Here is a 14,450-nt window from a genome sequence, read left to right as displayed (position 1 = left end):
TTTTCTATCAATCATCTATTTATTTATTTATTCATTGTGAATAGTCATACAAAAAGCGGATTTACTCAGGAAGAAGTGATATCTGATAAACAAGTGGTATCAATTAGCTTCACATTCAATAGTTAATTCCACTTAACCTGACCCCCACTCCCTCCTGGACCAGTGGCAGCTGAGGCAAACGGTGAAACCTGCAATCCTATTGGTGCATTCTGGACTTCATAAATCTATTTTCAATAATACAAATATATAAAGGCTCTACCCAGTGATAACAGTGACATTCTGTCAGGTCTACTTCAGGTCATAATAATACTTGACTGTCTTTAAAGACAGACAGACAACACGCGCACACACACGTACATACATACATACATTCATTCATTCACACGGACACGCATACACTAAAATATATAATAAATTCAGCATTGTGTGCCGATCAGAAACTCGACTATAAACTACAAGTTTCATGTTTTCTTTACTTGCAGAGGTCATTTCTACTCAAATGTGATCAGACAGGACAGAAAGAGTCATCTGACAAGATAGTCTGTCATAGGTCAGTCAGCGAAAAACAGGTAGAAAATAAAACAGTCATGTCCTTTATTTTAGTGTTTACTGCAATAGTGTGCATGTGATCAGGCAAGCCAGTCAGAACCAGTCAGTCAGGGTTAGGAAGGCTGCAGCTTCAGGCCATTAATCTGCAGAGGAAAGTCAGCATCTAATGCACTGTTTGTGTGTGTGTGTGTGTGTGTGTGTGTGTGTCTGTGTGTGTGTGTGTGTGTGTAAATTAGTGTTTTTCAAAAAATAAATGATGTGGCTCAGTGTATTTAAATTAGTACTTAATGTCTGTGTGGGATTCTCACATATGCTCCTTCAGGGGAGGGGGGCTCTCATTTCTATGACGACGTGGACCGGCCCAAGACCAAGGCTGAGTGACATAATACAGAACAAGCTTGAATAGAAAATCTACTTTTTACACGGATTACCCAGCACAGCAAAAAGTTAAAAATAATTTGAATGTCATAATTTAAATACTGTTAATCATAATGGTTGAAATGATCACAGGATAAAGGCAAAGGATGCATCACGAATGAGGCCCCACATGTCCGAGAATGAACTCTTAAAATAAAACAGTATATATATATATATTTTTTTTTTTCTTCCCCAGGTCCATATTTTGGTCTCTGTGACGATAGAAAAAAGATTAGTGTTGTATAAATGTTGCTGTTGAATAAAAACCATTATGATCCGGGTAGGCACCAACCAAGACCACTTTGCTGAGGAGTTTTCTCCCTTTAAGGACAGTAAAGACACAAACAGTTTAAATGGTATGTATGTTCCCATTAACAGGTCAACACATTGGAGAAAACGCTGACTATGAGCTGAGGGTCGACTCCCCCCCAGCACAACGGAGAATTAGGGTCAATGTTAAGAAAAACTCGTTCTGAGATTCCAGAAAAAAAAAAAGTCATGTTATGAGAATAAAGCTGGAATTGGAAAATAATCCAACAGAAATAAAGTCAAGGTTATTTAAACATATAAGATTGTTATTTCCCAATACAACGTTGTGTGTTTTGACTAGACCAAAACATAATCTGCGGAATTATTACATTTTTTTTGGACAGTTTTGAGCTGTGATCCCGAAGTAATTCTAACTAATTTTACTAGAAAAAATGAATATGTAAAAGGTTGTAAGTTAATAAGTCATATCTTGACAACCAAGTATTATGAAAACATTATATTATGAGATAATGTTGTAATTTTACAAAAACAACTCTAATATTTTAAAACTTAAGTTGTAAAATACATTTACATAACCAATATTAATAACAACAATAATAATAATAATAATAATAACTAAAACTTAATAGTAAGCAGTTGATGGCAGTCTGTCAGCTGTTGTGTGTCAAAGAGGGAAAACGGATGGCCTAGGGTTATACATTTGACCAATAAGCGCATTAATATCATAATTGGATGGATATTGAAATTAATTGAAAACAATTACATGTGTTAGAAGAGGCTGCTGGAGCACCTTTGGGCCTCAGCTGAGTCAAAGGGCACGCAGAGCACATGCCCGGGGCATCAGAGAAGAATAAAGGCCCGAGGGCTTCACGATGAAAGGCAGCCAGAATCAACTGTCATAAACGGACGCTGTGTACTCGGGGAATTTGAAATATTCTGCTGGTATCTCATGGCAACTAAAACCAATGAGACAATAATGCTGTTGCTTGTCATGAAAACTCTCCAAACCAATGTAAAATAGTATCTGTGCAGTATAAATATATGAACTGTCAGGATGTACTAAATACATATGTAACCTAATCTACACAAATTTGATCATATCATACAGCATAGGGTTGTCAAATATAACCACGACATGAAATGACAACTTTATGCTGTAATATTTTCTCAAAAAATTCCAACTTTACCTCATAACATTTCAACTCCCAACATCTCAGATTAGTTTTCCCCTAACAGCGACTCTACTACTCGATCGTAACTCTCACACAGCATTTCAGGTTCCAGTGTGTTGAATCTCTATAAATGTGTGCTCCATTGTTACTCTATGACTGGTGCGCGTGTGCGTGTGTGTGTGTGCGTGCGCGCGTGTGCGCGTGTGTGTGTGTGTGTGTGTGTGTGTGTGTGTGTGTGTGTGTGTGCGCGCGCGCGCGGCGTGTGTGTGTGTATGTTTTCAGCGCAGCCAAGAGCAGGGCACCCACTGGGGTTCAGTGTCCAGTTTGTTAATGAGTCGTAGCAGCTCGTTATAAGCTTTGTCCTGGTCCAGGTTGACGATGACGGCGTCAAACAGGTGACCGCAGCTCTGCTCCATCTCCCGGGCTTTCTCAATGATGTCCCGCAGTTCCTCGGGCTGTTTAACACACACACACACACACAACACATATTATTATATATATTATTTATACACTGGTGATATTAATTGTGTAAACAGGAAGTGAAGAAAAGGAGACAGGAACCTTGGGGTTTTTGTTGTCTTTAGCCAAAAGGGCTCGGAGTCTCTCCTGGGAGGGCGGAGCTATGAAGATGATGTAAGGCTTTAAGTCTGAACTCCTCAGCACCTTCAAAGCCTGTACACATGTAAACAAAGAAACACTCGTAAGGATTCAACCACAAACCAATAAAAGTTTTTTTGTTTTGATTTTACAGCAAACGCTATGACAGGCTGCTGCGAACTGGGCTGCAATGTTAATCATAGAGAGCAAATCCGCATCATCAATTTTCCTTCACTAAAAGTGTGGTTTTTGCCACTGACAGGTAAGATTATAATTTGAAGAATCAGACATCAATATGGAAAGGATCCCTACAGAGATCTTTAGATCTTTAAAAAGTAAGATCCTTCTTGTTCAACCAGAAACAGCCCCAAATCACCATCGCCAAACTTACTAGAATCAATTTAAATATACAATACTTTTAGCCGGTGTTGAGCATTTACACAAAAAAATGGGTGAACTAAAGGTTTATTTCAACCAAATCAGAGTAGTGATTGTTGGAACAGTGGAAAGAAGAACCAAGAAGGGTTGTGTTTTAGTCTTGTTTCTGTCAATTTGAAGAGGTCTACCGCCGTAGGGATCCTTTCAATAATGTTGTCGGGCATTTAAAATATACAATCTGAGCATGTCAGTGGCAATACAAGCACTTTTGGTGAATGTAAATTGAAGGAGCATAATTGCCCTTTAACATTACATTACATTGTAGCTTGTTTTCCGCTGCCAACCCAGTCTTGCTTAAAGTGCCCATATTATGAAAATAAAATCACTTCTTCTGGGATTTGGGGGGTTATTTTGTGTCTCTGGTGTTTCCAAACACATCCAAATTGGAAGAAAAACAAAGTTACCCTTTAACCCGTTATCTGTAGTGGAAAGAGACACCTTCTCCACACACTGTACCACCCCGCTCAGTCAATGTGTGTGTACATACCTGTGTGTGCAGACAGAGCACACAGATTTTTCCAGTGTTGATGACCTGTCTCACAGAGTCTGTACTTGTCCCGTAAAGGTTCTTCTCAAAATCACCAGACTCAATCAGCTTTCCTGAGAAAAACACAGACGGGAAATTGCATTTGTCACATTTGGGCCAAGCGTAGTAATGGTATTATTTCATCACACTAGGACAGGTGCCAGATCCAAGACTTCTATGTGTTATTTTGACAACGTTATGTCATTGTCAAGTGGTGTGATGGAGTAGGTTGGCTACAGGCTGATCTAGCCTTTACCTTAACCATACTTTCATTATATTTTCTTTCCGATCTCTTCAGACACCTCTCTGCTTTGCTTTAGAAAGTAGTGTAGACTACTGTTCTCAATTTAAATAGGCTGAATTACTGACTACAATATTAGAGACATGTGTGATACTATTTACATACACTGAAACTTACATGTTAAATTAATAATTACATATCACTCTAAATCAATTATCAATTAAGGTTTTCTAAGGAGTACTAACACATTTCTCCAGGCCATTTTAGAATATCTTTGTAGAATAAGCAATAATTCATCTCTTTTAGTAGTTTCTTTGCGTCTCTGCTTTATTCTATGACATTTGAAAGGCCAGCAAGTATACATGACAAAACAGCTTTTCATTTCACCCTTCAGGTGGAGTTAAGCATTATTTCATGAGCTGTAAGTACCAACAGTACCAACACACTTGAGCTGTCTGTATGTCAGAGGATTCACCAACATATAACCTTACCTGCTGCCAGTTCTGCCTCAAAGGTCTGACGAGACACAAAGTGGTAATCTCGACCACTCAGCTCGCCATCTCGACGGCTCCGTGTGGTGTCTACAACACACACACACACACACACACACACACACACACACACACAGGTTAGTATATCCACAAACACATAAAAGCACATGCACTGTGTGTGTGTGTGTGTGTGTGTGTGTGTGTGTGTGTGTGTGTGTGTGTGTGTGTGTGTGTCAGAGTAAGTCTTACGGGGCACAGCTCCAGCGAACCGTTCTGGTTGACTGTTGAGAAGTCTCTGTCGAAGCTCTACCTGCCCGCAGCCAGTCGGACCAATCAGTGCAATCGGCCGCTTCCTATTAGCCGGTTGGTGGTACAGTGCCATCTCCTCGTAGGTGAGAATCTCCTCGTTATCAATATCTGGGAAAATGGAAAGAAAGAACCGGATGACAAAATTCAAATCTGGTCCACAGGAAAAACTGTTATAAGAGGACTAGTTTATCTTATTTGCTTAGAAACAATACTAGACTCTGTGAATGGTAATATTTTCTTTAGGTCACAGTCTTATGCAAGCGGAGCAAACACTTCCTGTTATATACAATCAGGTGTCCAACTGATCTCTATACTGGAGAATTTAATGTTTATTATTTCCTTCACACTAATGTACATTTGATTACATAGCAACTTTTTAATAATGATACTAAAACAAGGACTATAATACTGTTTGGAGAACTAGTTTGTCCATTGGAATCAACAATGTGATACCCATTCATGCCTAATTTAGTTTAGTTTCTTCGCAATTGGTCATCCATGTCTACACTTCCATCCAGATGCTTGACTACAAGTACTAGCCGTTTATACGCACATGAAAATTGTCCCCTAATTCCATTTTATGGACATTTTGATGAGATTCACAGAAAGACAGCGTCATACCATCATTCCTGTGAGTGTTGTACAGCATCTTCTTTCTCTTCCTCTTGTTCTTCTTTGCACACCACAGCTTTCCTGTAATCAAGCAGACAACTTAAAACACATTTCTTAACTAAAGGCTTATTGCAGGAACATGTATATTTTTTCACTCAGTTGTTTTATTTCAGCATGAGAAATCTAGCCCACGTTCATACTATAAACAATGTACATTATTCTATAATCAGACTAGAACCTTGAAGTGGTTATTCACAATCATCGGATTATAGTGTAAAGAGTAGAGCAACGGACCAGACTTCTCCGGCTCCTTGTCTTCTTCTATGGTCTGTTTCATGGCTTCTCTCTGCTGCTGGAAACTCTTCCCTGTGGAAGAAATGAGAATATGAGAGAAGACAAAAATATCATATCACCCTCATATTATGCAACTAAGAGTTTATGCAGTTGGATGCCAGAGCAAACCATCTTGTGCATTTTCCCACAAGAGTTTGACTTAGTTTTCAAATGCTTTACCAAAAATGAGAAAAAACAAAACAAATGGACAGACAGATGGAGGTACCTGGTACCAGTCCTGCTAGTGGCTGGTTATCCTCATCGCCGTCCCTGTAGGCCTGCCACCAGTTGGGGTCTGACTGGCTGATAATGTGGAGAATATCTCCTTTCTGGAAAGACAGGCCTAGCTCTCTGCACGGCACATAGGGGTCATCTGACGGGTCATAGTCGAAATGTGCCTTCACATGGACCTGAAGTGAAAGAAGACTGAGGTCAGTTTTTCAACAGGAAAAAATAATCATCATACGTGTTTAAGGTTCTGCTTTTAGAGCACTCACCACGGACTCTTTGACAGGAGGAGGTTTGCTCTGAGTGCTGGGAATGAGCACAAAGGTCAGGAGGCCGTGCATGTCCGCCTGACACACAAAAACACACACACACACACACACACACACACAAAATAAATCATTTAACATATTCAGAGGAAACTACAAATCATCACCTTAACAAAAATATCTTTATTTCAAAACAATTTAAAAACGCATAAAAGAAATAACAAAGAGAAAGAAAATTAATTTAAAAAATGTGTACTTACAAGAATGTCAAAGACTTGGTTGACATCTTTTCCTCGGATCTCTATGCCATTTATCTCCAGTATTTCATCTCCTTCTGATAAAAGTCCACTCCGTTCAGCTGCTCCGCCTCGAACAATGCGACTGATCACTACACTTTCCATTTCATTACGAACAGTTGCCCCCTACAGAACACACACAGAAATACAGTGGAATGATGGACAAACAGGGACATGATGACTGCAAACCTGTGTCATATATACAGTGGAATGATGGACAGCTGGTACTTGAAGATAATCAGAGATTCTACTAATTGAATCAGAATATCTACATACACATTATGAAAATAGTGCACTTATCCTTAGTTGTTGATAGGGCTGGGGGGAACATTACCTCTGTAATCCATATCACAAATACTTGTCAAAGGGGGAGTGATCGACGCACCTACTAATTCATTTTCTTTCTTTTTTTAGGCATTTTAAGCTTCTTTACATAGGACAGCTGAGAGGAGAGAGAGGGGATAACATTCAGCAAAGGGCTGCAAGTCAGAATTGAACCTGCAGCTTTTTTACATACAGATTTACTGTGTGGGCGCAATCCCGTGAATCTGTCACGCCCGCTGCAAGAGTTGAACTGTGTTTAACTCACTTTAGCTATCAAAAATAACAAGTCTGTTAGGAAAGACCGAGGATCGCCACTGTTGGTAATACAGTAGTGTACAGAATCCACACACAAAATCTCTAATAAAAAAAGACCTCAGCCGTCCTTCTTTCGAAAAATTAGAATGAGCAATTATAGTGGAATGAAAGCCACACTTTAAATGTGTTAGGATGTCAGCTCTCCATATACCTGCCTTTTCGTGGATTTTGAGTCAGTGTTAGTCTTACCAGTGGTATGTCTTGGGCTTTCTCTATGCGAACCATCTTGACAGTCTCTCCTCCCCACTGGGTCATAGTTTCTCCTTGGGCGGGCAGCGGCTCAGGCTGCATTTCCATCTCTGCTATGCTGTCATGGGCCAGGAGTAATGACTGCAACACACACACACACACACACACACACACACACAAAGGACAATCACTACAGGATATATGTATGTATGTATGTATATGTATATGTATATGTGTGTGTGTGTGTGTGTGTGTGTGTGTGTGTGTGTGTGTGTGTGTGTCTCTCTCTCTACCTGGATATGTGTGTCTGACAGCAGGCTGTGGAGTTCGAGTCCCTCTTTGTTCTGACTTGACTGGATGAGATTCCTGGCCTGGAACCATGGCAACATAAAACATAATTGACAAGACTGACGAGAAATATTACCATTGCAATAATATATTATAACCGTAGCAACTGAAGACATTTCTGAACACAAGTCATTTTTCTGTAATTGATTAATTGTGGTACTGCCCTGAAACAAAAATCCCAACCAAATAATAATAATGGGTTCATGCATGAAAGCTTGCTTCAGGATACAAGGAATTTAGAGTTTACTTTATTTTCTATTCACAATTGAAAGAGTAATCTGGTCTGGGGATTTGGTCCGTATAAATGTCAGGAACAGTAACCGAGGAGCTGACAATGTGAGGGGGTTTCAAACAAGATCTAAAATATCCTGAAGAGCTGCAGAACATACATTTAAAAGTAAATTTGGATACAATCTGGTAGTTAACAGGCCGATCATCGAGAGACAAGTTAGCAAGGAAGAAGAAAGGAGTTGTGAAATGACAAATAAGAGGAAACAACAAAGGTCGAAATATCAATGAATTTGACAGGTAAGATGTTTGTTTGTTTGCTTGTTAAAGTGTGCCAGGAACCACCTGGAAGAAAATCTGTAAAAGTTTGTCCCCAATTTCAAAATGGAGAAGGATTTACAATAGTTTCAATCTGCAACTGGCCAAATACGGTCTAAAGCTAAGTTAAAAGGCGAACTATGGTAAGGTATTTTGAGTGCCTTAAATACTTAATTTAAAAAATATATATATTATCGAACGATATTCGGCATTTCCCGATTTATTGGTATCAGCGTTTATAATGGCAGATTAAAAAAACAATTTTAATTTGTATTCATCAGAAGCATTTCAGATAACAAATAAATGATAGTAAAGCATTGTTTGTTCACCAGGAACACTCTACAATGTCCCTGTCTGTTTCTGATGAATGAACTCAAAATGGAGCTGAGGTTGTGATTGGTATCATTAATTAAACAGTTGTTTAGAAATATGATTACAAAATAAAAGAGTTGGCTGACAGGAATGTGTCGATGTGTGTGTGCATGCACATACTGCAGGCACCCAGGTTTCAGCTCTAATTGATGCTGAACAGAGATGCTCTGTCTCCAACCTCTTTATCACATTACACACTCGCTGACCTGGACTGTCACTGTGTGTGTGTGCCTGTGTGTGTGTGTGTGTGCCCGTGTATGTGTGTGTGTGTGCCCGTGTGTGTGTGTGTGTGTGTGTGTGTGTGTGTGTGTGTGTGTGTGTGTGTGTGTGCGTGTTTAACAATAATTGTCAAGGAATGACAATTGAACATTTTAAAATAAAATAAATTTGAACATACCTCCATGGCCAACTGAAGTGCTTGTTGTGTGTGTGGGTATGGAGGAGAGGGTCTGTGCATGCTGGTCGCCACTGCATTATGGATCTTCAGCGCTGATTGGAAGTCAGACTGAAAGGAGTAAAAAACGGCATGTTTTGTCATTCCACTCAACTGAAGCTCACACATTATGTATATATGTCCCCCTCTCACATCACTACACCCATATGACCTGTTTTTACATTGTTTGGAAGTGAAATACTCTGTGAAACATTCCTCCTTCCTTCCTATGTGTTACTTTGTGTCACTGACCAATGACGAAACAAGTGTTTAAACTTATATAACTTTCATGAACGCTGTTGCTGTTTCAACAATGCTGGTATCCACTAGTGCTTTCTCAGAAGAAAAAACACTTGTTTTGATCATTTACAGTTCTTTTGGAAAACACAGAAGAACAGGGCAGTTAGGGTGAGCTTTAATAACCAACCATGACTGAACAAAGACATTTTGCCCAACTCACTGCTATTCAAACTAAAACTGAAACTGCAACACACTGAGTTTAAAAAAAGACTGACGGTTCTCCAAGTGCTCTGAAAAGTGTACAACAACAGCAGACTTCATTTTCGCTTCAAGTTCTGCTCCAAAAATGCACATTATATTATATCATAAATATCAGAAGGTACTCTTAAGAATTTTCTTGGGATTTGTCACCTACATGTATGAATATTGATTGCATGTGAAGAATTGAAATCAAATCGTAAGGTCTTTGCCAATAAACAGCCCTATTATTTTCTTTCATGTATATAATGTTACAATATCTGATGTTCATATTTAATGCAGTCAAAGCTTCAAATTATGATGTAAACATATGTAAAGGTTATCCTTGAGAGCAAAAACCTCAAATTTCTGACCGCTTGTGAACATTTCCAAGAGTTTTTTTTTTTTTTTTTTTATACAGGCGGCTCAAGGGTTCGTCAACTGGTGTATGATTTCTTACTATGGTCATCTGCTCCAGGTGGGTTACTGGAGTGTTTATATCACATACACGTCCACATGTAGCTACATGCTAATATCAGGGAAACCTGTAATTTTGGTTGTAGTTGTTCAGATCCCATTCCTGCTGTGACATGTTTTTAGTTGATTGAATTTTTCACGGTAAAAAGTGGCGTTATTCTTTATTAAAGTCATTCCACTGCTACATGCAGCTACATGCTAACCTCACGGAAACCTTTCATCTTTGTTGCCGATGTTGTTTCTTCCCCCCCTAATTTTGAATCACATTTCCATTAACACATGGATTCCCAGCTCTCGCCTTGTATTTCATCTTATGTTACCTTGTTTAGTAGTGCAAGAACCAGCTCTATGTCATTCTGACTCTGCTGGTCAGACAGGCAGCCTCGGACCTGCTTCAGCGACAGCAGCAACTCCTCCAACTCTGCAAAAAACAACAACACATGCACTCATATTAATAACCTGTGGCTATTAGATATCAGCCTTCACACAAGAAAGACGGTGAATGGGCTTGACAAATACAAAGGGGTGATTTTTGTAATAGTAAGGAAGTTGTCTTAATAGCATGACGGAGAATACATTTGGAATAGAAGTCATCTACACCGCCAAAAGCCTCCACATGGATTTACAATGATTACACTATTAGCTATCATGAGTAATAAAAAAAAAAGGTGTTTTTTTTCTCTCTTTTTTCTTTTCCTTTTGTTTTTATTTGATTCTTTATCTGTCCCTTTCTCAGCACAAGGGTTTGTTATGGAGGAGATGAGGTTAGTAAAAAGATGTCTTGTTATATCCGACATTGTAATGTTCCGCTGTATATAATACCTTCTCTATACAATAAAAAATAATTGTAAAAAAAACAATCAAAAAGAAACAAAATAGAGATTTATTTTACTATCAGATAAGGGTCGAGCAATATGCTTTTTTCAGGGCTGAACCAACATTTGCAACCGATATTTACATTTGCAGTAAAAATTCATGTATATGAACTACACCGGAAATTGAAGTTTCGACTAATGGCGACAAACAGAGGGAAAGCTGACTCCAAATGGGACCATCGTTGTTTGAATGTGCATCGGTAGGTCTGTGTTGTACAGTCACAGTGTTTCCTCTATGTTGATGTCTGCCGCCACGGTATCAGAAATAGGGCAGACAAATGATATAGTAGAGTGGTGCAACTCTCAGCATTTATAATATAAAAAAATGAATTAATGAATATTTAAACAATAAAATAAAAACGGAACACGCACGCGTGTTAAGTGCCCTGCAGCTGAATGTCGCAATTGATAATAGGCCAGGGCGATAATCAATCAATGCTTATTATCAGATGATGGCAGAAGAGAACCTGCTTGTCCTGGTTTGAGATTAATGTGGGTGAGAGAGACACTGCATCTCATTTCTTAGTCAAGACTTTAGTTCTACTTTGTGTCTTCCCGTTTGCGTTACGGTGTGTGTGTGTGTGTCAACATTACTACCCCTAACAAAGTTTTAATTAAGTCCCCCTCAAGAGCCACTCATGTCCTCCTCTCCTTCCTTGAGGAATTCCATCCCTAATGGCAGACATGTCCTCCTTACATTCCTTCCTTCCCAGACAGCTTGTTGTCACTCTCTCTCTCTTTACGTTCAACCTTCACTCCTTTTCAAATTCTATATTCCTTCTTTTTTTTTTAATTGAAATGATTTTAAAGTGTTTAACTTCCCTCTCAGCTCTACTTCTTTTCTTCTTTCCCATGTGCATGTATATGTGTGCATGTATGTATGTGTGTGTGTGTGTGTGTGTGTGTGTGTGTGTGTGTGTGTGTGTGTGCGCGCGCGCGTGTGTGCGTGTGTGTGTGTGCGCGCGCGTGTGTGTGTGTGTGTGTGTGTGTGTGTGCGTGTGTGTGTGTGTTTTACCCAGCAGTGCATGTGTGTGCTGGTTGCTGAGTGCTTGCTGCTCTGATGTGTATGAGTCTTGCAGGAATGTGGGGTTGTCGATGCCGATGTGGGGATGCTGGGATAGCTTCCTGAGTCTGAGCGAGGTGTTCAGGTCCAACTGCCGACCCTCCTCCTCTCTACGCCGACGAAGATCCTCCTGTACAGATAAATAAATGCATAGATCAATAGAAATTAAAATTTAATTTATGAATGGACAGAAACAAAAACTCCAAACTTGGATTTCCTGTGTGATATGAGGTTTTTTGAGGCGCTTATTCTTAGATGATGTCTTCTATCATCCAGTTATGTAGTTTGATGCACTGCTTACATCATAAGGATCAATTCCTTTGCAAAAGCCAATTCTTACATTGAATAATCTGACAATCTATGACCAAGATTACTTTGCTATCAAACATTAGTTTATACATAAATAGTCAACCGCAAAAATGACAGTTTCATTTTTTCTAATTAAAAAATTGGCTAACCCTGGATTCATTCTTGATGACATGTGATTCGTTTAATGATTAATAAAAAGAACACTTCTCTGAATCATATGTTTCCAGGAAGCTAAGGCGGGCAGGAAAGATTGTAGCCACCGCTCTGATTAGGACCAAAACCTCACATCATCAAAACAGTTTGTTCCCCTCAGCAGTCAGCCTCACCAACAAGGCCCCGGAATTAGTAGATTAATTTAGTATAATTGGTATTCTAAAGAAATGAGCATCTAAAAAGGCCGGGGGGCACAAATATGCTCCTGTACTTGGTTACATTGCACGACTGCCATTAGCTCTTGTGAAGTCAGCTAGTGTAAAGATATGCAGACTATGCTGGCACTGCGTAGTGACGGTGACATTGTACGCTGGTCTTTTATTTGGACTCTTTTTGTCTGTTTCCATTCTAGTTTTTCTTACTTTGCTTTTGCTTACTATTTAAAGCAATGTTAGCAGCCTTGGCTGTTCTTACAACGCTTTATGACTAAATTTGGCTTTACTGTTAAGTAAAATAAGCACAAGTAAAAAGTGTCTATGTGTGTGTGTGCATACCTGGTGCTGTCGTATCCTCTCCAGCTGTGCAGAACGTCGGAGCGGTAGCGTTCGACTTCCCAGCTCTCCGGGACAGTCGACAGCCATTTCCCGGTGCTGTTGTCCTCCCCTTAAGTCTTCATCTCCTCCTCCTCCTCCCTCCCCAGCAAGATGGCCGTTCAGATGGGAGGTTGTCATCCCGCACACACTCCAAGAGTCAAAGGTGGGTGTGTTTGTGTGGATTCCAGGGATGTTAAGGTATGTATGTCTATATATCAGGCAAGTCTAGGAGGGCAGTTCAGTAAACAGGGCGGCCATGATGTTGTCACCTGTGGAAAAAGCAAGACATTATGTCATTAATCTAGTTTGTGACTGCATCCCAACATTCCTCCAATAACAGGGACTAGAAGACAGCAAGAAAACAAGCGTACGTGTCCTTCTTACACTTATCAGACCCATGTCTCTTAAGCGGTGATTTTCAGGGATCTATTCCCCTGTGGCCAACAGTCTGGTTACGAGTGGTCAAACACAGGATGAATGAGTGTTCATTGTACCACTACAAACAAGGTTTGAGTAAAAACTAAATAAAATAAGGGCCATGAACACATGCTCGACACCAATGCTAAAAGCAAACACACAACTTACTGGTTGACTGACTGATGATGTACTGGTCAATTACTTTACCAGTTAACTGCTGCATCCACTTACTAACTGGTTGTGTTTACTCTGGATAACATCTTACAGTTTACTTGTTTAGCAAGTGATTATTTCACAGAGTGTCCTAACCAGTTTACTTACTGGTTTGTAAACTGACTGGATGACTGACCAACTGCTGGTTCACAAACTGACCTACTAAATGAGCAACTGGTTTACTGACCGACAGTAACCATGCTGTGTACACTGACAAACCGACCAGTTTAACACAACTACACATTCATGACACAGTCCCTTCCTCTCCATCGAAGTAATTTTCTATCTTTGTCTCCTAAGTAGTTCAGAGACAACAACATCATCCTCATAACCCCCCCCGCTATTAACACAGAACCATGACAACGGCTTTGTCAGCAGCCACACACACACGCCACACAAAAGAGTATAAGCAAAATAGACATGAGTAACGCTCGCACCACCAGACACTTATAGGGGTACTATAACTGCCAGATCTGAGCACAAGTCTGTGTCCTTTTATTTGGCAGATGGGCCATTAACGCATCCTCCCTCACCACGTGTATAGTGCTCAGTTACTCCTTATAGCAGCTAGGAAACACACACACACACACACACACACACA

At 39.8% G+C, this 14,450-nt stretch overlaps 1 protein-coding gene across 2 annotated transcripts in view; it reads right to left on the bottom strand.

The window, feature by feature from the left end:
- mpp5a (membrane protein, palmitoylated 5a (MAGUK p55 subfamily member 5)) overlaps nt 1–14,450 on the bottom strand; it is a 25,625-nt gene continuing 11,175 nt past the window's right edge. Inside the window, exons 2-18 of one of the 2 annotated variants that reach the window (XM_034857675.1) lie at nt 13,181–13,488; nt 12,117–12,294; nt 10,547–10,647; nt 9,237–9,344; nt 7,867–7,944; nt 7,574–7,714; nt 6,710–6,871; nt 6,453–6,530; nt 6,182–6,365; nt 5,917–5,988; nt 5,632–5,703; nt 4,951–5,118; nt 4,702–4,791; nt 3,931–4,043; nt 2,970–3,080; nt 2,670–2,863; nt 1–2,572 (exon numbers count right to left, since the gene is read on the bottom strand). In XM_034857675.1, coding sequence (XP_034713566.1) covers nt 2,687–2,863; nt 2,970–3,080; nt 3,931–4,043; nt 4,702–4,791; nt 4,951–5,118; nt 5,632–5,703; nt 5,917–5,988; nt 6,182–6,365; nt 6,453–6,530; nt 6,710–6,871; nt 7,574–7,714; nt 7,867–7,944; nt 9,237–9,344; nt 10,547–10,647; nt 12,117–12,294; nt 13,181–13,357 — 2,010 coding nt within the window. In that variant the 5' untranslated portion in view covers nt 13,358–13,488 and the 3' untranslated portion in view covers nt 1–2,572; nt 2,670–2,686. Of the gene's footprint in view, nt 2,593–2,669; nt 2,864–2,969; nt 3,081–3,930; nt 4,044–4,701; nt 4,792–4,950; nt 5,119–5,631; nt 5,704–5,916; nt 5,989–6,181; nt 6,366–6,452; nt 6,531–6,709; nt 6,872–7,573; nt 7,715–7,866; nt 7,945–9,236; nt 9,345–10,546; nt 10,648–12,116; nt 12,295–13,180; nt 13,489–14,450 lie in introns of both variants that reach the window. The other variant, XM_034857674.1, reaches the window with a different exon arrangement.

Source organism: Etheostoma cragini, chromosome 20 (genome assembly GCF_013103735.1).
Source record: "Etheostoma cragini isolate CJK2018 chromosome 20, CSU_Ecrag_1.0, whole genome shotgun sequence".
Lineage (NCBI taxonomy): Eukaryota > Metazoa > Chordata > Actinopteri > Perciformes > Percidae > Etheostoma > Etheostoma cragini.
Note: the sequence above shows the minus strand (reverse complement) of the source record. Positions and strands in the feature narration are given on the sequence as shown.